This window comes from Heterocephalus glaber, unplaced genomic scaffold, assembly GCF_053883595.1.
Source record: "Heterocephalus glaber isolate CG9 unplaced genomic scaffold, H.glaber_assembly_v1.0 deba00001572, whole genome shotgun sequence".
NCBI lineage: Eukaryota > Metazoa > Chordata > Mammalia > Rodentia > Bathyergidae > Heterocephalus > Heterocephalus glaber.
Genome location: NW_028258357.1, coordinates 22,470,674 through 22,498,159, shown reverse-complemented (window position 1 = coordinate 22,498,159; position 27,486 = coordinate 22,470,674). Strand labels below are relative to the sequence as shown.

The following is a 27,486-nucleotide window of genomic DNA, read 5'->3' as shown; positions in this document are numbered from 1 at the left end:
TGCAGACAGAGCCTGTGCTCCCAGCTTGGGCCAGGGCTGGGCCCAGCTGTGTGCAGCCACCACACACAGACAAGGGGCCGGCACTGCCCTGCAGAGTTAGCATGGTGCTCAAAAGGGCTGGGACCCAGACTGCAGACGTTCAAATCCTGTCCCTGCCACTCACAGAGGTGTGAGCTTGGGAAGTGACCCAACCTCTCTTCCTCATCTTCTTAATGAGCTACTGAGAGGACACAGCTGGGGGGGGGGCAGGGGGCTTAACCGAGCTAATCGAACCCAGAACTGGACCGAGGGAGCCGCCCTCAAGGCAGCGCGCAGATCTCTGTAGCCGCGCCTCCTCTCTGCAGCGGGGTCACTGCATTCTCCAGCCCATGAAGTTCCTGCGCACAGCAGGCCTCTACCTTGGGTGCTGAGCAGGCGCCTGTGCCTCTGCCCCTCCCAGCCCTGCCTTACCCAGCCCTGCAGCCTGCTCTCAAAGGTCTCCGCAGCACGGTGGTCACGCCCCGCTCACCCCCCAACGCCCCTTGTTCTTCCTCAGCTTTTTCTCCCAGGAGTTGAGAGACTAACACTGCAGCTCCCTCGCTGCACGGAGGAGAAACGGTCACGTGAGGTAACACCCACCTCCTCCAGGCTCCAGCTGGCGATGCCACACTGTGGCCAGGGTGTTTTATTTGTTAACACACAAATCGGATGGAGTCACTCTCCACAGAATGAATTCCCACCTCTCCACATCGCAGCAGGAGCGGCCAGCAGCAGGGACCCTCCAAACCCAGCACCTGGACGCCTGCGCCCCTTGTCTCCTGCCCCTTCCACCCGGAGCCCCTGGCCGACAGGCCACACCTCACACAGGCCACGGTCAGCGACTGCACGGCCGGGCCTGGGCTCTGCGCCAGGCTGTGCTCATGACAGTGACAGTGACAGCGCTTGCTCGCTCGCTCGCTCGAGGTCGCCGTTTCTCGCTCCTCAGCCTGGCAGGGCCTCCCTCCCGCCTCCCCTGCTCACGTGTCCTCCCAGGCACACCCCTACCTACGTTATGGGCACATCTTTGTACTGCGGCTGCTGGGCCACACTGCTTCCTTCCAGCGGAATCTGAGTCACAGTAGGCATGGACTTGTTCACAAGCACTTGTTTGTTTTCCACTTTCTCACCTAGGAGAGGGAAAGTGTTAGATGCATCGTTATCATCGGTGTAGAACGCAGACTGCTGGGACATGGACTGTGTCTTGGTCCAGACTTCAGACACAGAAGAAAGATATGGGCTCCACGCAGTGGGAGCTAGAATTCAACAGGCTCCTCCTATGTGACCTCACCGGCCATCTAGGAACAATGATGGATTAGATCATGGTGGGAATAAAACTAAGAAACCGACTCAGGAGACATTAATAAGCTAAGTGCCACCTCAGTCAAAAGCTATTTTAGATCTCTTTCAGGGCACCAGAAGAGGTATTGGTCATTTTTCACTCACAGCAATTCCAACCAGTAATAAGTCACCACCCACTTAACTCGGCCAATGAGGAAATCGAAGCGTCCCTTGGCTTTGCTGCTCTTCCCATGTCTTCCCAGGAAGTCTGAAGACCAGCACTGACAGTGCCAGGCCAGCACTGGTCTCCCAGGCTGTGCTGCCCGGTGCCGAGACAGCGAGCAAGCAACTCTCTGAGGAGCAGCAACCAGGCCAGGGGAGGCAGGCACCGTGTGCACTGGGTGCCCATGTACCCGCTGGAAGGAGCTGTGCGGATGGTGCTGGGTCCGCCCAGGAGCACCCAGCGGGCTCCCCTTGCCCTCCGGGCCCTGTCTTCACACTGCTGTCATGTGGCCCTGGCTCTGCTCTGGCCTGGCACCGGTTTGCACTCCTCTCCTGCCCTTGCTCCACTCATGTTCACCCCACTCCCCTGCACTCCTTCCAGCAGCACTGGCCTTCTCTAGAGCAAGTGGCTCAGCTGTCACACTCGGGACTTCTGACAAGCGGGGGGTGCCGGAGCTCCTGCTCAGAACACGGCCCTGCCCCTTGGCAGAGCCAACTCTTCCACCCACTTCCCGGGGAAGCCTTTACTGAGCTTCCCACCCTGACAAACCTTCTTGCCATAATGTGGCCTCCTGGCTGTCCATGGGCCCTTAGGACATGTTTCTGTGTGGCCCTGGTCAGTGCCGCCTCCCACACCAGCTGCAGGACCTGCGGGGGCAGGGGCTGCACCAAGAGATTCATCACAGATTCATGACTAACAGAGTCACACTTGTTAGGGAGAAGATTCTAAAGCTGCCTGCGAGGAAAACGCTTACAAATAAAGAAACACCAATGTAGATGCAGGGATACGACTCTATCCTTGTCATTTCTTTAAAGTGGCTTCTCTGGGGTTCAAAATTATAACTAGAAAATTATAATTAGAGTAGATTACTGCTGTGTAAAAGTATAATGCATGGAAAATCAGACTGGAAGGAAATTCGTCAAAAATGACCACACTAGGGCCGGGGATTTAGCTCAGTGGTTTCGCTGCCTGCTGCACAAGCACAAGGACCCAAGTTCAATCCCCGGTACCAAAAAAAAAACCAAAACCAAAACAAAACAAAAAAATGACCACACTGGTCCAGATAGTGGTATTATAGGTGTTTTTCCTGCATTGTTTTCCACATATGCAGAAATGTTGTTGTATAAATTCACATTTCAAAATGCATACATTGAAATTTTTTTTAAAGCTTTTACCTGGAGAACAAATACCATCTGCATCTAAAATTTCATGTCGCCAGATGGGCTTCCTGGTGGCGGCATCCAACATGGGCCCCATCACTTTGTCAAAAGTCTGGTTGGTATATCGCTTCAATGTGCACTTAGCATTTTTATACACAAGGCACCGGCCAAAGCCTACAATGAAACCAAGATGGGTTAGAACTACCAGAAATATCAGAAAACATGGATTTGTGCTGTTCACCAATACATCCCATCTCACCCTTCCAAACAAACTAAAACTACATTTGGATCATCTGAGATTGACACAAAAATAGCCCGATACCCCTAGCAATGGCGAGGCTCCTCCCTGCCTACTGCCCGCATCAGCACGGAGTCTCTACATTTTCCAGCGTGCCACCGCCTGGACGGATGGAGAAGGGGAGAGAGACCTAACAGTGGCACTGCAGTTCTTTCTGAGCACAGGGCCACAGAATATTAGAACTGGGGAGGGTGTCACACACCACCTGGTGACTCCCTATCTCTTCCAAGCACTACAAGTAAGTCCCGAGAGTAAGCAGCCACAGTCACCCAGGAAGTGGGCAGCAAGTGGGCAACTTCCAGTGGGTAACTTCTGTTCACTGCCCTGGAAAGCTCTTTCTCTGATGGCGGCCTTTATAAAAGTGGCCCCCAAAAAGCAAGCAAGCAGAGAGACAAGCACATGAACAGAAAAGATAATAATCTCTGTCTAGAGAAGAGAGAGAACAAAGAGAAAGCACAACCAGATGACTTCAGTGGGAGAGACAATATATTTGCCCTTAAAATTAGTTTACTTTCATTACTTCTTTAGGTTGGATTCATCTAGTGGATGAGGGGAAAATCCTAAGAACAGCAGCACATTCAAGATGAGGCCATAACCTGTATGTGTAGCTGCTGGGCGACTCTGAACTGCCACTGCGACATGCATGACTGTCCTGTTGTGTGGTACAAACCTCCAGATAGGACATTCAGTACCACCAGTGGGATGTTCATGCATGTTCTGCCAGTGCTTTGAGCCGGTGGGAATGTGTTAAAAACATAAGCAAGGTGGACAGAAGAAAATCTTTGGAGGGGACAAAGACTCAACCACTGAATCTCCCAAAAAGCAAAACAAAATGAATCAGTGGTAGAGTTACCCAAAGAGCTGTTGCTCCTTCATCACAGACCACCCCTTCCAGGACTCAGTGCCTGCACGCTGTTTTTATCCCTTGGCCATGCCGCTGTCTACACTGCACACCCTCTTGGGTCTCCACAGAATACACTGAGCATGTCAGAGTTCATTTAAACAGGAAACCGGTTCGGGTTAAACTCTGCTAGCACAAGACGGCCGCTTGGCTTTGAAACTCTTCTCCCAGGAATCTCCACTTGACACGGAGCCCTTTCAGGAAACAGGAGTTTAGAAGATCAATGAGGCACAAATGGATTTCTAAATAAATCCTGTGTCCTCCTATAATTTTTTCAACTTGAAGGTGACTGCGGGGAGAAAGTGACTGCTACCACTGGCTGGAGGAAGAACATATGCGCACGTCTTTGAGCCTGTCCCAGTCAGGCAAGTGTGGCTCCTCATGGGCAGGGCACGGCTGCCACAGACTTGCCAGGGAGTGGCAGGCAGGGGAACGCTGCAGGGCCTGGAAATGTCACACAGCAGCCACTAACTGCAACACACCCGGTGCAGGGTGAATCTGAACTGCACGAAATCGAGAAGTGCTTTCTGCTAAGTGTGAACACACGGTATTCACAGGTGGTAGCTTAAAGGCGAGGGGACAGTAAACACAGAGCGTCCAATTGTGTCGTGGAGTTTCTGACGGACATCACCAAGTCTTCAGATTTCCACATAAACACTACCAGCTAATCAGAAAGGAAAACATCTAGTTTTAAAGCATGGCTGTGGTCATTTGGAGGAAAAAAGAGGCATAAATTAAGTGCAGCCAACATTAGTGCCACTGACACATGGCTAGGAGTACTACTGCGGGTGCCTAGCAACTCTCAAGAGGGGAGGGAAGGCATAGCGGGCTCCAGAGGACAGGGACAGAGCAGGCACTGCTGACACTCGGGGAACGTGGGGACCTGCAGAAGTGAACTCTCCGGAAGCAGAGGCGGAAGGGCGAGCGCAAGAACTACACGCTAGGGTTTGTCTGTGTGCATTTTCAACTCTTATTATTTCATTAAAAAAGGACACTGGGTTATGGCACTAAGGGACACCGCAGGCAAACAGCCTTCCCATCTGACTGCTGCTGTTGCTTTCTCAAGCAGGTCTGGTGTTGTATAAGTTACTGGATGTATTTTAAAAAACATTTCAAACATTGTAATTCCTACTGGAAAATAAATAGGTTCTTATGCTTTTTTCTCTCTTGGGAAGAACAAAAGATCAGGTAGTAGCACACTCACTGTAACATTCAAAACAAACAAGCAAGCAAGCAAAAGCCAATGCCCAAAGGTTACTTCCTGTTTGTATTATAAAATTCAAATCACTTGTATTGTAATGTTCTGACACCAAGTGATTTTGACACGAGTCACCCACTGTTCCCTAATTCTGCCAAAAGCACTTCTGGTGTTAGTCCGAACCTTGGGAACCCACTCACCCCTGTCCAGGGAGGCCTTGTTTAGGACCAGAGCATCCTCAATGTCATAGCCACTGTAGCTCATCACAGCGACTGTCGCGTTCTGCCCTGCTGGCAACTTCTCGAAGTCTATCAGCTCGATGGTCTTTGTTTTAACCATGGGTTTTTGTGGATATGCTAGCAGATACATGAGAGTATCGATTCTGTTTCGCTGGTTGTATCCAATGGTACCTTCATTAACATTGGAGGAAACAAAACCCAACATTCTATCATCTGAAATAATTGTGTAGCAATTAATGTAATAAACACACGAACTCCACTAATTCAAGTAAGAAAAATCTTCAGGTCAAGCACTGATAAAGCAAGACCCTCATGGTGGCCAATAACTTCTTACAGTAAGTTATACTTGAGGTATATCATCTAAATAATTTCAACTTTTTGGACGGATCTTGCTTGAGAGTTTGGTTCTCACTGGGTGATTTCCTAAGTCCACGGCCTGTGCTTGGCTACTACACTGCAGGCCCATTCCTAGCTGCCCAGGAAAGGGGATGGGGACCCTCTAGTCATCACCGGCCAGGAGCTTAGGCATGGAAACAGACACACAGTTCATAAAAAAGAGTCAACAGTTGCGAAACTGTAAATGGAAAAAGGCAAGAGAGTGAGAAAAGAACGAAGAAAGAGGCAGTCAGGTAAAGGGAGAGCAGTTCGTTCATTTACTGAGCAGTCCCTGATATTAAACATTTACTCAGTGCCAGACAAAAGATACACAGGGACAGTCAAGGTCCCTTCCCATAAGGCAGTGATGGCGAAGCTTTTAGAGCTTTCAATGAAACAAACAGCTCGCTGTGGCCTGAGAGCCAAAGTTCACAGCCACTGCCCTTCGCAATCCAGGAAAGCGCCCAATCAGGATGGCTCTCCTTGCTTAAAAATCAGTCTTTCCAGCTGATTGGTCCTGGAAGGCTGCTGCTGGGTCACTGCCCACTGGCAATGAGGTCGTTAACCCTCTCCTGTCCCTCAGAACCACCCTGCGAGGCCCAGCTTGCTGAAACAAAGGCTTCTCAGTGCCTTGGGCTCGTGGACACAGCTTATCCTACACCGGGCCCTGAGAACTGGGCTGTGTGGGCTGGCCCTGCTGCTGAGACTCTGGGGCCCCAGCCCCTTCAACTCCTCCTGGGTGCTTCTTTCCCCCATGGGTGGCTGCAGGATTGACATGAGGGAAAGCAGAGAGCTGTGTCCCTCCTACACACGCCTCCAGTGACACCTACACCCACACACCTCGGCCCCCAGGCGCCTCATGGAGTTACACCTGGGTGAGGAGATAGATACCAATACTCCAGATTATTCTCTTTAACTTCTTCATATTCCTATCATGAAATCAATGGTGCTCTCAATTCAGGGCTGAAAATAAACTTCAATCAGCAAAAACAGTATGATATTCCTTGACCATGACTGCTGAAAGAACAGTAAGAGCTGCAAAGCGTATCAGAGAAATTCACCTAGCGCAGTGCAGACTGTAGATGCTCAGAGTAAATGGCACATGAATTACACTGAAGAATGATATGTGGTATGATCGATACATACAGCGAATGCTTTTTTAAATTTACTACAGTAAGGGACACATCACCACGAGTCCCCCTGGGAATCCCTCCCCTCGATTCAAACACTTATCTCTTGTTCTTGCCCCTTTCTGCAGCAGCTCTGGAATTCTCTTTCCTGTGTGTCTTAGTTGCACTGTTGTGGCTCAATGTCTGGAACTGATCAAAATTTTTCCCTTTCATGGTCATTTTGACTCTGGGGAAGAGCTGAAATCACATCATACCAGATTTGGTGAACAGTCATGGTTTTTAGATCCTGCCCTTCAGGCACTTAGCAGCAATAGCATTCACCATAATTTTGATTAGAACTTAAAAAGACACTCACTCAGGAAAGAGGACTTCCAGAGCTGCTTCAGAAAGTGGCAAGAACAATAAGATAAATGTGTTTGAAGCGAGGGACAGTATTCTGAGGCGGATTCATGGCAAAGTGTCTTTTATTGTGATAAATTTTTAAAATGTAAACATTTACTGTATATTTTGATCACCCCTCATATTAGAATGGGAAGAGTAGTTACTGTACTTCAACAATCTTAATATGCACATCTCTCCACATTTTAACACTTGCAAAGTTGACATTCATCTTAACAGTTGTCTGGCACCAACATGAGAAACTGGGACTCACTGTATAGTTTCATCACCCCTATGTTTGTGCTTACATCTCTAGAAAACTTATCAAGATTCATGTGAAAAACAAGAGTCCCACTGAACTTCATGAACTCGGTGTCAAGTTTACACTATAAAATGCCAATTAATTTATGTTACTTTAGTGCCAGCTAATAAACTAGGCAGGGTACCTGGCAACAGATAGATCACTGTTTTAGAAATGAGACTGCTGTTGGGATCACGGTGAAGTTCACAGACAATAAGTTTGTCCTTTTCCATGAAATCGTTTAAAATCTGTGTTGAGCATCCGGTTGCAACTGTGCACTTCACGCAGCTTGAGATGAGGCTTCAGGCCGCCAGAGAGTTTTCTGCAGCTGAGCAGCAGCATCATGGAGGGAAACACAGGGAACACAGACAGCCAGGCCACTGATGACAGCCAAGGAGGAGGCCCTGCGGAAACCGCACCACAGCCACCTCGGAGTGGGGCAGCAGCAAAACCTTTCAGCGTGGGTTTGGTACTTATGATCTCATCAGAAGTCTTCTTTAAAGCCTTTTTAAAGAGCTCTCTTGTGGAAGCACACATAACCAGCACTTTGGGTGTGTGGAATGAATCGTGACTAATGGGGCACTTTGGGGTGAAGGGGAGGTCACTGCAGTTCCTCACCGAGCTGACAGAGCAGCCACCTTTTTGAACGGACTGTCCCACTCGAGGGCGGCCACCGAATACACGAGCGGCACGGGACAGTGTGACCCACGAGAATCAGCATCTGGTGACACCCCAAGTCCACACGAGCCACAGAGCCACATGCCAAGTGACGGGGGAACCTGCGCTTCCAGATGTCCACCGGGCTGCTCGCTCTGCGCCCGGCCCAGCACTGAGGTCCTCTCAGCAGCACAGAGGCCCTGCGTGGAAACTGAGCCGAGGGAACCCTCCACGGGCTCACAAACCAGGAAGGGCTGTTTCTGCGGTTCATGTCAGTCTCGGTGTCCCCTCCCTGGCGTGATGGAAGATGACTTCCATGCTGAAGGGGTTGGGGTTGGCTGGGACGTGTGGTGAACCAGCTCTGGGCCACTGCCTTTCTACCCGAGCTAACAGACACAACAGCAAGGAACACCGCTTCTGAGCGAGCGAGCGAGTGAGCGAGGGAGCGTCTGCACAGGCTCTGTAGGAGGCGCGAAGTCCTCAGTGGGAGTGACTCAGCTATCGCTGTGGAGACCACAAGGCGTGCACACAATCTAAAGGCTGGGCCTGCTTCACAGACCTGGTCTGTGCCATGGCCTTTCCTTTGCGGTTTTCATACAGACCTGGCTCAATACTTCTGCAGCTATTTCAGGGTCTAGAGAGAAATGTGGCCATGCGAGGTGCCAAATTTAAATGTACTTCTACCTCCATGCTTTTCTTTCCAGTCAGGTGTTTTATAATAACAAACAGTGACAAAGGCTTTTTTTTTTATTACTTAAGATATTCAGCGCTTTTGTCTGCCTAGCGTCAGCAGTAACGTCAGAGGATTGTATCCAAGGAGCTAAACGTGCAGGACCCAGGGTCACAGCAGCTGAATACACCAACCTCAGAAAACACAGACAATGAATTGCAAATGACACTCAAAACAAAACGAGAAGAAAACCCTTCACACAGGAAGCTACAAAAGAACTCCACAGACACTGAATTGGCTTTCTGTACGGCCTGATCCTGCTTAACTGTGTGTGGTAACTAACCCAACGCGGCAGACGCGCAGACCACAAAATAAAGGTGGTGCTTCTTTGTGTGTGGGGAGGGTGTTATAAAAATAAAAATGTGATTCCGTTCCTTCAAGTCTATTCTTTTTTTCTTAAAGCCTTACTTCACTGAGGGAGATGGCTGCGGCTCTTCCGTTTCCATCTTCAAACACACGGAGAGTGGCTTTAGCGCTGGAGTGATTAGTCGTCCATCAATTCTGCTGAAGCTTCCATGCAAAAGGTGTATTGTTTCAGTGGGGATTCACATCACGAAACAGAATGGTTTGGTGGACCTGGCAGAGGTGATGGCCCTTTCATGATACACACCGGGCAGTATTGTAGGTTTCGGGAATTGCCGGCGCCACTGCCTCGGGGCTGAGTGCAGAGTGGAAAGGACAACGCTGCTCAGGATCCTCGGGGAAGGCTGCCCAGGCCAGGCCTGCCTCCCCAGGTAAATGGCTGCAGCGCTACACGCTTTCGATTTCTTCTAGCTCCTAAAGGGCTACGTACAAACTTGAAATACAGATGCTCACTCCCCGTAATGAGGAGCTGGGATTCCTTAGCTGGCACGCCACAGTTGGCAGCAGCTGGTGTTGTCCTGTCACCCAAAGGCCATATGCTCTTGTATCACTTAAAATTAGAGAGGACAAGTCAGACTGGCATCACAGATGTGTATGAAGATAAAACTTATCAGGACCTAGATGACCTCTAAAAACATTTAGAAAGGTTCATCGGCAGAACCTGTCTTTTCTTCGGGGCTGTGGGGTGCATGCTGGAATTTTCTGTGTCATCTTAAGACACAACTCCAGCTGCTCACCCTGCAGTGCTTCCCTAATGCCCCCGTACCCATGCTGTTACACCAGACGGACGTCCTCATGAGACGCTTGCTTCTATTCCCACACCTGCGACCCCTACGCACGCACGGTGTTCAAGACTCAGCCCAGCCCTGTCCCTGCGGCAGCCCACTGTCCAAGGGTCCTCTCCTCGCACTCCCTCAGATCCCAGCTGTCCGTCTCCTGCAGCACTCATCTCAGGAGACCGGGTCAGTTTCATGGGTTGGTCTCTGACCTCTTGAAGCCCAGAGCTCTGTCTCATCTGCTTTCAGCTCCAGCCCTGTGTCTGTTCTACAGTCTTGCTCAATATGCTATGGACAAGTGGATGAGTTCACAGATTAATAGGTAGACAGACGAAAGGGAAGAAAAACAGGAGGAAGAAAGATGATTTCAGATACTGGCGTAACAAACCTTGGGAGACACAACAGCAACTGTGAGGATACAATGGGTGCAGCGATCATCACCCAGACAATTCCGAGGTGCGGTCCAAGATGCACTGAGCACCTTTATCTCTCTTCTCCCCTCACCTTGAGTTTTTTTTAATCTTTCTTGGTTAACAATTTATATTTATTCTCTTAGAATTCTGGGAGTTACCACCTGCCAATCTGGTGAAGGGAACAAGCTGGAGAAGTTCTGTGCGTGGACAGGAGAGGAACTCGCAAGTCTGCGGAGCTCTGTGGCACCTCCTGGACCCGCAGGTGCACCGACGGCAGACCGCCCCAACCCGGAGTGCAGCCGCGAGACAGAAGCCGTCCACTGCTCAGCTTGCCCGGACTCTTACCCATGGCCTGTTTGCCCATGGCGCACTGGTAGGTGTTCCTCGGGGACTGGTTGTGGTGTGGGTACGGGATCAGGCCAGCGCAGACGCCGAGCAGCGTGAAGGGCTCGATCTCCAGGTGGGTGGTGTCTCTAGCAAGGGAAGAAGCAGGCAGCTCAGACCAGCAGGACCGGGTCAGTGCTTTCTTGGAGGGAATAAAACTATCATCACCTAGGTCCCCAAGAGATTTATATGACAATGAACTTTGATCCTAGGAAAACTGGTGAAACAAAAGCATGCTTAAATAGAGGTGATAAAACTACTTAGATTTTTTAACAGAAATTTTCTTAGGGATTGAAATATAAGAGAAGGGAAACAGGATGGAATTATTTATATAAAAACAAGGCATTTGGTGATACATGCTAATACTGTAATAACACAGAGCACACAGAGGGCCACGACAGTGAACACAAGGCAGCAGCAATAACGTCCACGCGCACCAGCTTGCTCTCCTGTCCAGCCCTGTTCTCAAGAAGGCTGTCACCGGGCTGGGGATTTAGCTCAGTGGGGCTAGGGATTTAGCTCAGTGGTTCCACCGCCTGCCTCGCAAGCACAAGGACCCAAGTTCGATCCCTGGTACCAAAAAAAAAAAAAAAAAGAAGGCTGTCACCACTCTGGAGAGGAAGATTCTACGGACCCACAGGGCCAAGAGTGTGGCTGCTGCAACTAAGGACTGATTTCTAATTTACCAAATTTTAATTACTTTAAACTTTAAAACTGTAAATTTAAATAACTCAACTTGTTATTTAAAACATTTTAGTTATGATATTTGGAACAACTTTCATTTGTGAATCTACTTTTTTAATTGGAAGGGTTGTGAAATCAGAGTATTTCCGATAAATCTGGCATCTCAAATGAGATGAGCTATATGTGCATGGCAGATTTTGAGGACTTGTGGTATGGCTGAAAGAGAAATATCTCAGTATTTTTATATTTTTATACTGAGTACATGCTAACAGAGTAGTATTTTAGATATACTGGCTAAATAAAAACATTATTCAAATGAATCTTACCCATTTCTTTTTAGGGTTTAAGGGGACCACTAGGACATCTGCAGTTGTACCAGGGAGGCTTGTATTACGATTTTATTGGACAGCTCTACTTTGGGATCAGACTCATAAAGATTTTTCCTCGGTTACTTTCATAATACATTTCTGCACAAAACTCGGCTTTGGCTAAATGGCAGAGCAATTTGGGTGCCTGAACAAGTCAGCATGGCCAGACTCTTGCAGGGCTGTGCTGAGAGGGACAGACATGGTGTTGAGGACCGTGGTCCTGACACTCTGGCTCTCCCGCATGTGTGAGCAGTGACGCTGGCACCGCCCGGCAGTCTCCAGCCCCGTGGACAGAAGCGATGTCCAGTCCCTGCCCACCCCGCAGCGTAGCTGCCATGTGTCTGGGGAAGCCCTGTGGGGCACTGAGTTAGCCATCTACTTCTTCTCGCAATGCGCACATGTGCCATTTCCCCCTGCTTCGGTGAGGGTGCTTTCCACTTAGCTCTTCGTTTGGGGACATCATTTCATTGGGACTGGTGGGGCTCCAATCTTATCACCACTTTAGCCCTTTGTCAGCAAGGAAGGAAAGGGTTCTGGGTTTGTTCGGGTTTTTCGCCAGGCGTGATGGCACACTGGCAATCCCAGCACTCAGGAGGCTGAGGCAGGAGGATTGCCACAATTTTGAGGCCAGCCTGGGGTACACAGTGAGTCCAAGGCCAGTCTGAACTGTGTAGTGATATCCTGTCTCAAAAATAAAAAAACAATAATAATAATAACAATGGAAAAATCAGAAACAACCTAAATCAGTGGTGGCAAATGTATGGCATGCATGCTGCAGCAGGCTGTCTGTTATCACTGAAAGCTCTAAAGGGTGTGCCATCCCTGCTCTAAATCTTTATCAGCTCTAAATAGTTATCATATATAGTTTTATATATATGTGTAGGGAGATAATATAATTAAAAAACATAATTTTTATGTATATAGGCAAATATAAATACATGTACTAATATGGAAAATGCCCATAACACAGTTAAATTTAACAATTAAGACACTGGAGACATGCTATCATTGTTTTATATGCATGCATTGTGTGGGATGGTGTATATACGTTTATATTTGCTTAGAAAACTACCTAGAAGCAAACATATCAAACTATTAGTGTTGGCTACTTGTTGGGGCAGACACAGAGGAGAGGAGTCAGAGTTCAAAAGCAGGTTTCAGTCTTGTGCAAAATGAAGCTGTGAGCAGTTCTAAAGTGACGGCACAAGTAGTTACCAGGTGGGAATATTAAAGTCCCGATTTAACAAAATATACAAATTCTAACCTCAGGTAAAGCGTGCTTAGTCACACGCCATCAGAGACAAGTTACCTAGATGTCCTCTACTGTATTCCAGATGGGATACAGATGCTTCTGAAAATATCACTGTTCTATGAGACATTATGGACATTTCACGTTTTCAACACGCATGAGCTTCGGCAGAGCGTTACAAAACATATTCTGCAGGAGTCCTGCACTGAAGATGAGAGTTCAGACTAAATCCTCTTCAGAAGACAGAAACACATCTTTTATGCAGCCTCATGTTTTGTTAAATTTTTACAGCAGTCAGATATTACAGAGAAGTGATTCCTTTTTTAAAAAAAATACTAAGTGTCATGCGAACAGGAAGGATAATGAAATCTACGGATGACCTGTTGGCAAGTCTGCGCTGCCTTCCACGGGGATAAGTGCTGGGTGTGCTTCTAGCAGCAAGGACCACAGGAGCACGGGACGGAAAACTAAGAGGACGTTGAGAGAGGAGGCCGCCTCTACTAGGGTTCGACAGATGCTACTTACTTGTTAATTGTATGTTCATAGAGTGCGATGTTGCAATCATTTTCTTCATTCACATCTAAATATTCGACCAGACTCTCATGTAAGAAATCTTCAAAATTCCTGGGAAAATATTGGTAAAAGAAACATTACCAATGAAAAGATGTTTTAATGCGGCATTTTATATAATCGCCGCAGGTCCTGGGTGTCACTGAGCCCCAAAGCACCTTGCTCTTCCAGAGAGTGTCGACACACCGGGACAGTGACGCAGAGTGGTCACACGCCCCTGAAATGGATACACCACGTGCCTGTGATCTTGTCAGCCAGACTCTGAATTCCAAGGTTTGATGCTAGGAAGCCTGTGTGACAAGAGAGCCGTGGAGCCCACGTAACACGCAGATGAAAGCTCTCCCCTGGGTAGAGTACTCCACAGCACTGACTTCAGCAAGACTCTGACCCTTGTGGGCGAGCTTGGAAAGCCCTCTGCCCTTGGCACACAGAGTCAGGTGGGGTGCCTTTGACAGGGTGTGGGGAGAAACTGAGAGGCTAAAAGTGAGAACACACTGTTCAAAGCACAGAAGGAACAATGCTGCTGCTGACTAGTGTGCCCGCACGTGGAGGGGACTGACAGCTTTTGCTTGTGGCCGTTTACCTGTATCCCTGAGCGAGCTCTTCCATATGCTTATTTGTGACAGCTGGTTTCTGTTTCTTGACAATTATGTAAGGCCTAAAATGGGAAAATACCAAATGAGTACTGGTTCCATGGAAGAATCACATCAGCAAGCCATGTTTACCACAGCACAGAGAGGAAAGACGCAGACACCAGCAAACCCACCCCTGGACTGCTTGCAGATAGCAGGTATCCTTTGTATGTGTGAGTATGGGAAACCTGCCTTCCCTTCCTCTCTTCAACCCCACAAGCCCATGTGCCCCAGGGGATGTGTACACATAAACATGACACAGCGCTTCCTTCAAATGTCATAGAAAGGGGCCTGGGGATTAGCTCAATGGCACCACACCCGCCTCACAAGTGCAAGGTCCTGAGTTCGGTCCCCAGAACCAAAAACAAAAAAAAAGTCTTAGAGAGCATTTGGTTAAATGACAAGGCAGTATAAAAAAGGTAAGCCTGGAAAGGAAATAGAACTTCATGTCCTGTTTTAAAGCCTGCACAGATGGTCACTGCAGAAACAGTGACCTCCCGATCCCACACGGGGACTGTGGGGGACAACGTCACCCCCATTTGTCTGTGGTTCCAGTTGTTTTGCTTTCGGTGATTTCAGCTACCTAAGGCTGACTGTGGCCCAGCAATGCTGGGCGGACAATTTCAGAAGTAAACAACTCGTGAGTTCTAACCCTCACCCTGATCTGAGGAGTATGGGACTCTCGTGCCACCTCACTCTGTCCTGCCTCAGACATGAGCAATCCTTCCCTCTGGAGCACCCACGCTGGACACATTACCCACACCCTTCACCTGCAGTGCCCCTCCCGTACACACTATCCGCATGCTACCATACCATCTCAGGCAGCGGTGTCAAAGTGATGGCACCCGTGCCACAGCCTGCTGTTTGTCATCGCTGAAAGATCTAAAAGGTCCACCATGGCCGCTCCACTGCACAGTGATGTACACATTATCTGCATGCCTCATCTAGAATGTCTACACATCCTTCCATCTAGTGTCCATGCCGTCCACGCTAGCTGCCCAGGGTTGTTCAGCTGCAGTCTCCGTTACTAGCTCAACACAACACGGCACGCACAGGGCTTGGCGCTACTCAGAGTCCTGGCCATGTCTGGCAGTGTCAAGGGCTGCTGCGATACCGTGGAGGCAGCAGGCAAGGGAGCACTGGGCCTGGCGCGGACGAGGCACCGGAGTGAGATCTGCAGAAGAGCCGGGTGGGTGGGTGGTCGGATTTAGGACAAACATCAGTGAGTGAGACTCACAGGCCACTTAAAGCCACCACCGACCAGAGAGAGAGGCTGGTGTTTGCAGAGAGCAAAGCTGCACGCCCGAGTGGAGATGAACCTGTTACTGTCAGTGGTGGCTGCCTGAGGGCTCTGCCAGCCCGGGAAACATGCACAGAGGACGGCATGCGGCGTGGAGACGGTGAGGAGAGGTGAGGTGCACCGTTTGCAGAGGCCAGGCTCACGAACGGAGCCAGTCACAGCCCCGCCTGAGCCCAGCACTGCGCGAGGACGAAGGGGCACCTTGGAACACGTGCAGTCACTGCACACTCACAAGCGGGCAGGGGTCACTGAAGAGACACTGGGTGACCAGCAGCGCTGCCAAATTCCAGCTCCTTGGTGGGGAGCCAGGGGCACTACTGCCACAGTGGTCCTCGGGTAAGACTCAGGTGAGGACAGATGGCCGTGGCACGCAATACAGTGCTCTACTCTTCCCGCCTGACCCTTGGTCTGCCACGATACAGGGATTTCTAAAAGGGAGGATTTTCTCTTACAGTACGCCTTCTTGTATCAGGCCCAGCGAGAGAAAAAACCCTAAGAGAGAATACCTAGGACACGCCAGTGCTCTTCCTGCCCACGAGGCGGTGCTGAAGATAGCCACAAACGCACGCCTACCCGTGCCTCGTGCCCTAACCCTCAGCACACCTGGCCGCCGCTCTCGGGCCAGCCCTAGGCAGTCCTCCTTACGCCCAACGGCCCAGGACACCAGGCCGAGAGACTTCACACACGCAGACTCACACACGTCTCTCTCTGTCCTGGCACAGGCCTGCCACTCTGTGCACCACTGGAGAACCGGCTCTATGTGAATTTCCTAGAAAGAGGCAGCCGCGGTGGCTCTTGACTGCAATCCCAGAGGCTTGCAAGGCTGAAGCAGGAGAACCCCAAGTTCAAAGCCACTTGGGCAACTTATAAAAACATCTGCCTCAAAATAAAAAATGAAAAGGGCTGAGAATACATAGCTCAATGGCAGAGTGCTTGCCTGGTGCAATAGGGCCCAGAGTTTACTTCCCAGTACCAAAGAAAAAAAGTTAAATTAAAAGAATTAAAAACGAAGGTACTGGAAGGACAGGAATCCGAGAAAAAGCTGATAAAGAGACCAGAGCAGTCCCAGGGCCAGCAGGCAGTGGGTAGCAGGCCGTCTCTCGTGGGCATCACTGTGACGTCAGCCAGTCCCAGCCACTTCCTCCGTGGATTATTCCACGGGCTCAGGTTCTCCCGCCTCGCCTGCTCTCAGACCTGAGCCTGGGCGGGTGGGAGACGCCTCAGGACTGACCATCCCACGAGAATTCCCTGGAGAGGGATGCCCTCAAAGGAGCACCCTTTACAGGATGCCAGGCAGACAGGCACCGGGCAGACAGGCGCCAGGAGCCCGCTGTCAGCGCCGCCTGCCGGCTGCCGTCAGTGCTGCCAGTGCACACAGCACCGGAGCCTGCTGGGGTGGCGGTGAGACCGTGAGGGAGGGACCGTGTTGCAGGCCTCCCTGTACCGGAGCTGCGGGTGGAGCCTGTCCACAAGTCCTTCCAGATAGCTGTGGAAGGAACAACAGTAACCTGCTTTTCCCTTGGGGCTGATGGGGTTTTATTTCTTTACCTTTCTATCTTTTTATTCTTGTGTTTTCTCAGCCCTTCTCCCCTCTGTCCAGGAAACGCAATCCTATGCATCCTTTAAAGCTCAGCTGGTAGCAATAGAGCGGGTAAGGCCCCGGTTGCTGGAGTCAGATGACTCCTTGGCCTGACTGGACCCAGTTTCCTCCCTTGTTAAGTGAGAAGGACAGTCCCACCTCACAGGACCGGGCGGAGTCAAAGCCCTGCTCCCACACCCCACAGGTGACACCAGCGGCCCGCATCCTGAGTAGCAGGGCTTGGTCATTAGAGATCACTTCTCCCACCCATCTGCGGCCTGCTCGAGTCTCCCTTCACCTTTGACCGAATTAAATTCATCTTAACAACGAAAGAGGTTACAGTAGTTTCAAACGTAGGTGTACTGCTTTCCAAAGCTGACACAGACCCCTGAGTCGCTTTTAGCAGCACGCACCTGCACAGCCGGCCCCCGTCCGAGGAGATATACACACATCGGTCTGTGAGATTTGTGGAGATGGAGACGAACTCATTGATGTACCCGGCTCTGCGCATCAGCCGGAATGTGTTCACCAGCTTCTTGTGGTCTCGAATGACCCCGAGGATGTTACCTACATGAAAAGAGACGAGGCAGACATGAAAACTGACCCTAATCTGACTTCTGTGTCCACCCAGCCCGAGCCCTAAGCAGCACTGAGTAGTCATCTGAGAGCACTGCTTCTCACAGAGCCCTGTAGTCAGCCTGGCTCTCGGGGACTCCACACCATCCGGGTGGGAAGCACGGCTCCCTGAGTCCTCAGGGTGCTGGGGAGAGAAATGGGTGCCCCGCCTGAGGGCTGCAGGAGGCTGCGGGAGAGAGTGCAAGGTAAGAGCTCACCCACGGCGGCGGCATCTCTTTCCGCTGAGGACGCCTGGCGGCTGCGGAAGGGGATGACATCGGCTTCGGCAGAGCCGCCCCAGCGCAGACAGCTGCGTCCTCTCAGAGGCCAGGCACCCAGCCAGGAGAGAAGCTGCTGCTCCTCTCAGTTCTGTCTCTCAGGGAAGGCCTGCCTGGGCCCAGAGCGGAAGTCTCTGTGCTCCGAATACGAACGAGCACTGTCACAGGCTCCCTGCCCTGCTCAGGACGAACACCTCTCTCTCACAGACCCACCGTTGAGAAAGACGAGAAACACGTTGGGGTAAGAGAGCTCTTCCCCACACAGGAAATTCACATCCTCCACGCCCAGGTTGCCGGCCAACTTCACAATAGGGCCGTCTTCCATGTCGGTTGTGATATGTGTCATCAGGGCCAGGTTTTTAACCAAACCGCAGGCCTGAAACGGAAGACAGCCAGTTCTAAGAATCCACGCCAGTAATGCAAAACAGTCTGTGTCTGGAAATACCACTCTGCCGTGGCGACAGCAAGTAGTATAACCTTGTCAGGCACACTTTGGCAGTTCACAAAAGAGACTAAGACACACATACACCCAACCCAGAGAAACTGGTCTTCAGGTAACAAGAAGTGAGGTACAATAGGTTTGGCACAGGAACACTCGGCATGATACTATTTATAGTTCTAAATAACGATGACATCATGAAGGTCCAACAAGAACAATGGATTCTACAGCTGCTATTCCCGTACATGGAACATCATACCCGCTACGATGATAATATGGGAAGACACTGGTAAGGGTGGCTAGACAGAAACACAGAACTCTGACGGCAAATGGGAGACATCTATAAAATAACTGGCCAGGACTCTAACAATTCTGTCGTGAAAGGCAAAGGAGGACCAAAGCATTGCTCCAGGCTGGCAGGGACTGGGCATGGAGACCAATGCGGCGTGTGCTCCTGGTCAGAGAGCGACACTGGCAGGACAGAGGCTGGGAGGGGACGGGCAGGAGACTGAACCACGTCGGGGTCAGCTTCACGGGCCGGCAGCTGTGCCACAGCGAGGCGAGGCGAGGCGAGGCGAGGCGAGGCGCCCACACCTGGGAATCTAGCTGAAGGTTATGGAAAGGCTTTGCACTATTTTTGCAGCTTCTTTGAAAGTCTGGAATTATTTCACGATGAAAAGGAAATAACAAATATTCCTAAACTTCTACATAACCAAAAACCAAACAAAAATATCAATAAGGACAGAATATAGCAAACAGAAAACACATTCAAGGTGTGTGACATATGAGATTATATCTTTAATTCTCAAAAACTATCTGCTATAGTAATATTAAAAAGTAGCCACTTTATTGATGGTAGCTAGGGATCTCTGGGATCCTTAGTGTGCCCATGGTGAAACTGAGTACACCATGCACATCTGAAAAGCCACCTAAGTTAGGGCAGTTTCTGAAATTCACAACTTTGCATGGGCACCTGTTCTTCACCTCCAAGTCAGAAGAGAATTCTATCCTTTGGAACCTACATCTTGTACTCATTGTGAGTTAACTTACTTATTCATTCAGCACACATTTATGAGGCTCCTGTTCTGAACCAGGCCCTGCCAGAAGCCTGGGTTACAACGGTGAACCGTCCTCCACTGGAAGTCAGTGATTTAGAAGAACAGGACCAAGGGAAACCAGCACCGGTAACATGGAAGAGAGGAGCCACGCCAGGTGCCAGAGAAGCAAAACTGTACCACCCTTGGTTTAGCATCTCGGTAACGGCTTTACAGTGCTTGGACCACAGGCACCTAACTGCTGGAGCAGACTGCATGATGTCTTCCGAGCCGCCTCAGGAAAGTAAGGCACTACTCAGAAAGGACGCTTTGCGAGGATGGGGTGGTGGGTCCTTCAACTGCCCTGCGTTCTTGGCCCCTCTTCATCACACTGGGTCTTACGATGAAGTAAAATGAGCAAGAGAAATGCGGTCCATGTATCTCTGTAGGTAAGAGGCCGAGTCAGATGCTTCTGAGAGTGCTGGCTCTGGGACGATGCCCATGTAGTTGACAAGCTGCACCAGTATTTCTTGCCGGCAAGTGACCAATAAATGAAAGAGGACAGCTTGGGGCATGAGACCAGGAGCAGAACCCCCGGTCCTGCACCCCAGTAAGTCTGACTCTGGCCCTGTACAGACCCCTTGGGACCTTACCTCTCCTTCAGGAGTGTCCGAAGGGCAGAGCATCCCCCACTGAGATGGCTGCAGGGAGCGAGGACCACTCACTTTTCTGGTTTTTTCAAACTGGGAGGAGATTCTCGTCATCATGCCCAGTGCAGACACATAGGACAAGCGAGACAGCACTTGGGTCACACCCTGGCGGTCCATTTTAAATCTCTTCAGAGACCAATTTCCCTGTGGAGAGATGACAGACATGAGGCCAGCCTGGCCCTCTCGTGTGTTCCCTGACACGAAACTGCTCACCCATGAAATTACAGCTATGACATATGGAAGTCCCAATGTCCCGACCGAAGCTAGGCCTTAACCAGGCCATTCACTGGCCTTCCCACAGGACAGGGTGAACGTGAACCAGCCAAGGAGTCATCAGATGAGCAACCGAGGAACACAGAACAGGCCGCTTCAACCAGAGCGCCACAGGCACAATGGGCTACTAAAGCTGCACAACTTCTGCACACTCAAGGTGAAACCAGTCTGAAGCTCACAGAGACAATCACATGGGAATGTGTTACTCAGATGTCTTCCAAAGTAGGGCTTAATTAGAGGAAAATACAACAACAGAAAAATGATGGATAACAATTCTTTTTTTTTCGGTACTGGGGATCAAACTCAGGACCTTGCGCTTGTGAGGGAGGTGGCAGAACCACTGAGCTAAATCCTCATCCTTGATAGCAATTCTTGATTGAGGCCTGCAGAATCTAAAAACTGTATACGAGTGATGATGAACCTTTTAGAGCTTTCAATGACAACAAACAGCCCACTGTGGCACATGTGCCATAGGTTTGCCATCACTGTTTATATTTATTCACATTAAGAAATACTGTATCTCCTCTGTGGCTATCATATCAATATTAAAATAGACATATAAATGAATCTTGAACATAAAACGTATCTTCTATGCACTAAATATCTCATGTTAAACATATTACTTCCACACATTAAATAATATTCCCAAAAGTATAAGTTCATGGTAACATGAGTTAACAGTAGAAAACAGTATGTATCAAAAAAGCAAAGCAGAAAATAAATGGCAAAAATAAAGGCTGGGGCCAAGGATTTAGCTCAGTAGTTTCGCTGTCTGCTGCACAAGTGAAAGGACTTGAGTTCAATCCCCAATACCAAAAAACAAACAAACAAACAAAAATAACAGCTGACTCCATTGTCTTCCTGGCTCCAAAGAGAAAAACGGCGTTTGCAGTTCTCCGTGCTCCTTCAGGAGCCCAAATGGAAGCGGTGAACACCTTCTGGAGAAAAATGTGGAGGACCCTGAACCCTCATTCCATGCAGACTCAGGAGCGGACCATGGGCCCCAGCCTGAAAACCCTGCCGTCCAGCAGCACTGCGGTTTTGGAAGGAGACTGGTTCTGGTCTGCACTGTACATGCGGCTCCAGGGAGGCTCCTCCCCAGTGCAGCTTCATCTCTGTCATGGCAGAGATCTATCACTCAAGAACCTCGAGTTCTTGATAACATGAAATGAGCTAAATTCTAGGAAGAAACCTTATCCATTACAAAATGAACAGAGCAAAAATGTACCCCTCAAATTAGACTCCTGTGTTGCTTATTCAGTTATCTTCTTTTATTTTGGAATTAGAATGAATCTAGTAAATGGATGCACACCAAGAGTAAGGTAAATAAAAGGTAAAAAAATATTTAGCACTGAGCCAAAATAAAATGGCAGCTGTTGGCAAACAGGAAGTAGGTGAGGAGTGGAGCCACAATGCCTGGGAGAGAGTGTGTGCTTGTATCCTGCAGGAGCAGCCCACAGGGAGTGGGAGAAACAGACCCAGAGTCTGAAAGTGCTCCTCAGAGAAAGCAGATTTGGGGAAAGCACTCTACAAAGGCAACAGGCTGACTCTTTCCTGGTCGCCTTCAGATTGGCCACACCTGCCACGAGGCCTGCAGCTGATTTCTCTAATAAGCAGTCCCGCGGTAGGGATAAAGCAGAGTCACTCAGGGTAAAAGAACTACTGCAAACAGCAGTAAGGTGTCCTGGAAATCATGCATCAGGAAGCAGGGAGAGCAGTTCTAACTTCCTCACACACTCAGGGCACAGCTTCTGCAAGCCCGGCCTCTGGGCAGACAGAGGCAGGCAGACCTCTACTTCACTTGCAGCCGTCCCGGTAAGGCTGCTCACAAAGCCCCTCGCAAATGTCCCATGTCCCGAGTGTGCACCATGATGTCACTGTGACCAGAATCAGTGTGCTGGGCCACATGGCTCTGCTGGGCACCATCCCACCCCTAAGCTAGCTGTGTGTCTGGTGTGCAAACGTGAGCCAGGCCTCATCAGATAGCCCTGTGGCTGCTGTCTGATAACTGCCTGTGAATGGCATTCAGCCAGTGAACAGCAGCTCAAGGAGGGACAGGCAGAGGGACAGGCCCCTGAGGAACAGAAAGCTACTGAGAAATGAAACAGGTCTGCACGGTCCAGATGACAGGGGCAATTAATAAACCTGCCTGAAATGTCAGTCTTATTACAGAAAGTAAAGGAGGAAAGTTATTCATTAAAAGAATGGCTACTAAAACTTAAACTGGGAGATTTTTCCTCATCTACCTAGTTTCTTCTTGCCAAACTTAACAGGAACGATAATTTGGGGAGTTACACAGAAGTCCCTCCTTGTCCACAAGAGCTGTGAGCCCAGGTCCCCATGGGGGCTGAGACTGCGGGAAAGCACACACGTCTCGCCTTCGATGAAGTTCAGTTTATACGCTAGGTACAGTGAAAGGTGAACAGCAATAAGAAAAGGGGAAAATTATACTACAATAAAAGTTATTTCAAAGTTACAAACTGTTGATTTCTGGAATTTTTCGTTTAATATTTTCAGACTGCAGCTGACCACAGGTAAGTGAAATTGGCTGTGGGTCCGGAGGGTTACCACAGTAATAAAACTGAGAACATGTCAACTTCGGGCTGTCTTTCAAAGCAGAACATTTGTTATTTGCATACACTCGAAAAACAATCCCTCCGCCCGCCCAGCCGCCCTCCCTCCTGCCCGCTGGCTGCATGCTCACAGTGGAGATGGCGTTCACCATGCCGTTGGTGATCTGGTCCTGGCGCATGTGCTTCACCACATCGAACTGCGCTGCTCTCTGTTTGGGAATCACCTGGTCTGCGATCTTCTTCATTTCAGAATTAAATTTTTTGAACAAATCTTCAAAAAGAAGAGATAGAAGCTAAAGGAAAAGAAAAACACAGTTATATGGAAATCTTTCAAAAAGCATTACAGGGCTATTTTAGTAAGCTTAGGTCTTGATTAAGGCCTTGCTACAAAAAAATAAGACAAAGCAACTGTTGGAAACAGAAAAAAATTTAACTTAAAATGAAAAACGTTTATCTTCACATTTAGTTTCCCCGATGTGTGTGTAACTGTGCCTGCACTACTGCAGGCTTCGGGAACAAGGCCCAGATGATGACATAATCCTCACATGCTGAGCACTTAATTTAGACCAGTCACTCCCGGACTTTTAGATTTCAGTGACCAGTGATCTCATTTTTTATTCTGCAAATAAAGACACTGAAACCAAAACAAGAAAAAAGAAAAGGAGGGGAGGCCACTGCCTGCAAGTCTGAGCCTTCCTGAATCGCTGGTACAACTCTCAGAACCAGCTGCCCTGGCTGCCCACCCCACCGCCGCTCAGCCCCGTCCTGGGCACGGCCCCAGCAGAGGTCTCAGAGCCAGCAGGTGCAGTGTTGCCCTGGGCGCCATTCCGGCGCAACAGCTGGCCACTCGTGGGCTGTGACAGGGCGGGGAGGGCAGGCCCAGTGCAGGCGTCTGCACCCTAACTCACTCCTCGGACAAGATGAGCCGCTGCAGGGGGGACCTGTGCCCTGCGGACACAGGTAAAACTGTAACGCACATGGACAGTACCTAGATGAACTGGGCACACTTATATCGGGGACACCAACAAGTGATGCAAGTGAACAGGAAATAACTAAACACAAAGCTATGGCTCAATCTGAAAAACAGCATGATGACTCAAAGAAATCAGAATATATATAAATTAATTAAAGAGAAAACTAAAGGAGAGATTATAGAAAGCCTTTTGGAGAGAGTAAAAGGATCCAAATGATCAAGAAATGATAGATAGGTACCAGTTCCCCCAAACCAATGAAACTATTATGTATGGCAAATACATACTATATAAAAAAAGAACGCCCCAGTACAACCAAGCTATATTGTTTAGGAAGGCATAATTAGGTGGTAAAGCTGTAAAGAAAAGCGAGGGCATGAACACCGGGGGAGAAGAAATGAGCTGCGATCCTAAAGCCTTCTCACAGGGCACCGTGGGGCTCTGCACTCTCCCCCAAGCTTGTCCCCAGACCCGGGAAGGGCAGGCAGGCAGAAGCCCTGAGAAAGACCGCTCTCTTGGAACTTCAGCAGCTAAACCCACCTACTTCCCTGTAGATCGCCCCGCCAAGGAAGCAAGCAGCCCTTCAGAGGCCCGGACCCCAGGAAGAAGGCCAGCGTAACCTGCACTCAGAGGGCTGGAGGCAGAGGGTCCAGCCTTGGGGGAGAGGAGTCTCCTATGATCTGGCAAAGCTCACACCCAGTAAGGAACAGCATCCACTGCAAGGGAGGCCAGCGAGGCCCCTAGGGAAGGTACTACGCCAAAGGGGAGGCATGGAGAGCAAAAGCCATCTTTCCCGGGGGAGGAGCAGGAAGGCTACACAGCAGGGGCCGGATCCCACAGGAAGGGGCTGGAGACTGAATGCTCTCCCTTGCAGAATTGGGAAAAAGGAGAATGCCCATTCTCCCCACTTCTATTCAGCAGCACAGTGGAGTAGCAGTCAGTTCAACAGGGCAAGAAAAAGGAATCAAAGATAGAGACACTGAAAAGGAAGGAATGAAACCGTGTTTACGTGCAGATAACATATTCATCACATAGAAAATCCCAAGGAATCTAATGTGACAGGGTGTGCAGCTATGGGGAGGCCTTGGGAAGTTTAAAACCTCACTTACACCTGCGAAAAACAACTTCCAAGAAATAACACTCCTGGTGAGAAGGTACAATTCTTATTCTAAAAATTCACTAAAGCTCAGATCCATGCTTAGTGTAGTACTCAGAAGCCAGTCACTTTCCTATTATGCACAGCAAGCTGAAAATAAAAAGCATTTGAAACACACAAAATGTTCCATAGTTCCTGTCCAGCAGAGGTTGGAAATTTTTCTCACTAGCAGATAGAGTCTTGTTAGTCTTTTCTCCTAATTGATTCTGTTACAGTGGTTTGGACAGAGGAGTGTGCTTAATACCAAGGCAGCATAGTGGCATGTTTTTCACGTTATATAGAAAATAATTGACTGTTGTAAGCTTTTGACTCTGCTCTTATACACTGGACCACATTCACCCACAGAATGAAATAAGTCCAGTTTCCTTCTTCGCGAATGGTATTTTGATAGATACTGGATTGTGTCTTTGTCATATTTGTGCCCCTTCTTTTAAGGACAATGCTGCATTATGTTCATTTGGATAAACTGTGATTTAACAACTGATTTAAATAAAACACTTGCTTTCAAAAAAAAAAAAAGAACTCTTCTGGAAATAATAAATGTGTTTAGAAAGTTTGCAAGATCCAAGGCCAGTAAACAAAAAGCAAATGTATTCAAAACATTGCCAGGAGAAATTTTAAAAAATCTCAGTGGGAGAAATATATAATTCATGGATTGGAAGATTAAGCATTTAGATGTCAATTCTCTCCAAAATGACCTATAGATTCAAATGCAATCAAAAGCTACTTGGGCATTTTTTTTTTTTTTGGTACCGGGGATTAAACTCCGGACCTTGCACTTGTGCTTGCGAGGCAGGCGCCAGAACCACTGAGCTAAATCCCTGGCGGGCATTTATTATTTATAAAAATGGAGAAGGCAATTCTAAACGTTAAAAGTTTAAAAAGTCCTATGTTTATAATGATAGAAAGAAGAAAATACTTCACTATTTGTCTCTGGAGGAAACTAGAGAACTACGTCATTCTGTAAGCTGCTTGCAGCAAGCATTGGTCCTGCCCGTCTCACATACAATGAGGTCTCAGGGTAACCAGAGATGATGATGAAAATTATTTATAAGAATTTCCAGCAAATAAATGCAACAGAAAGAAAATACTAGAATATGACTATCTTGCAGGTCCAACGAAATACTGGGTAACAGAAGTAACCACCACAGGCTGCTAATCAAAACCAGCCATCAGGAGAAAGACTGCTGAGGATGACACAGCAGTGAATCCAGGACCCAAACACCCAACCCCAGACCGAGCCCAGTGGTGCTGAAAGTGGACTTGGCCAGCCCCACCTTCCCGACAGGACACGGCACAGCCATCCGCGCAGTGCTCCAGCCGGGGAACAAACCGAAAGCGCTTTAACAGCTTCTGAACTGGACCTTCGCTACCGGTTTACACACTTGGGAGGGCGGGAAAAGCAAGTGTGTATCCACACACGCACACATACATCCTATGCGTTCTGCACACTGAAATGCAGTCGTCAGCTGAATGAGGTATGGGAGGGATGGACAGCTGACAAGCATTACTTCTGAGTCTGTCTACTGGAGCACTATTTTTGGAAAGGGTTTTTCCCTTTTTTCCATTTACTTATTATTTATTTACTTATTTTTCTGGAGATTGAACATAGGATGCTCGCACTGAGCTACATGTCTGGCTTTTATTCTTATTTTGAGGCAGGCTCTTGCTAAGTCACTAAGTTGAGTCTGTGTTCCTCCCGCCTCAGCCTCTGGAGTGCGGGGATAAGATGTGTGAACCACCACACGGGCAGAGAGGAAAAGACCCACTCTCAGAGGTGGGCTCCCCCGCAGCAGGGACGCCCGTCTACTCCTGCCCCGGGTCTCGGAACTCCTAGGCCGCTCCTGCCGTCAGAGCCCAGGGCTGACGCCGCGGGGCCTGTGCTCCCAGGCCCTTGGCTGTGGGCTGGGCTTCAGCATCAGCTCCTGGCTGCCAGGTCTCTGCATCTGGACTGAACCCCATCACCAGCCTCCGTGGTTCTCCGCCCTGCACACGCAGCCTGTGGGCTTCTCAGCTTCACAACTGCGGAAGCCCCTCCCTAATTCCCTCTCCTTCCGCCCCTCCCTACCAGCCCCATTTCTCTGAAGAGAAACAAGAACACCATCTCTGACGAAGACTAAGCAACCATCGGCAAAACCCAGGACGTGGGAAATTCCTCAGAACAAACGACCCAGTGCGCACACATGCACACACCACAACCAACTAATGAAAACAAAACTTAAAAAACATGTCA

General features: G+C 49.2%; 1 protein-coding gene across 4 annotated transcripts in view; it reads right to left on the bottom strand.

Moving 5' to 3' along the window:
- Positions 1-27,486, bottom strand: part of Polr3b (RNA polymerase III subunit B) — a 98,255-nt gene that overhangs the window by 24,700 nt on the left and 46,069 nt on the right. For 3 of the 4 annotated variants that reach the window (XM_021258379.2, XM_004844810.3, XM_013072295.3), the window contains 10 exons: positions 23,258-23,419; positions 20,224-20,424; positions 18,311-18,473; positions 17,618-17,771; positions 14,277-14,351; positions 13,649-13,747; positions 10,784-10,911; positions 5,277-5,486; positions 2,695-2,853; positions 1,028-1,145 (listed from right to left, as the gene is read on the bottom strand). In XM_021258379.2, the coding sequence (XP_021114038.1) occupies positions 1,028-1,145; positions 2,695-2,853; positions 5,277-5,486; positions 10,784-10,911; positions 13,649-13,747; positions 14,277-14,351; positions 17,618-17,771; positions 18,311-18,473; positions 20,224-20,424; positions 23,258-23,419 (1,469 nt within the window). The remainder of the gene's footprint in view (positions 1-1,027; positions 1,146-2,694; positions 2,854-5,276; positions 5,487-10,783; positions 10,912-13,648; positions 13,748-14,276; positions 14,352-17,617; positions 17,772-18,310; positions 18,474-20,223; positions 20,425-23,257; positions 23,420-27,486) is intronic. The other variant, XM_021258380.2, reaches the window with a different exon arrangement.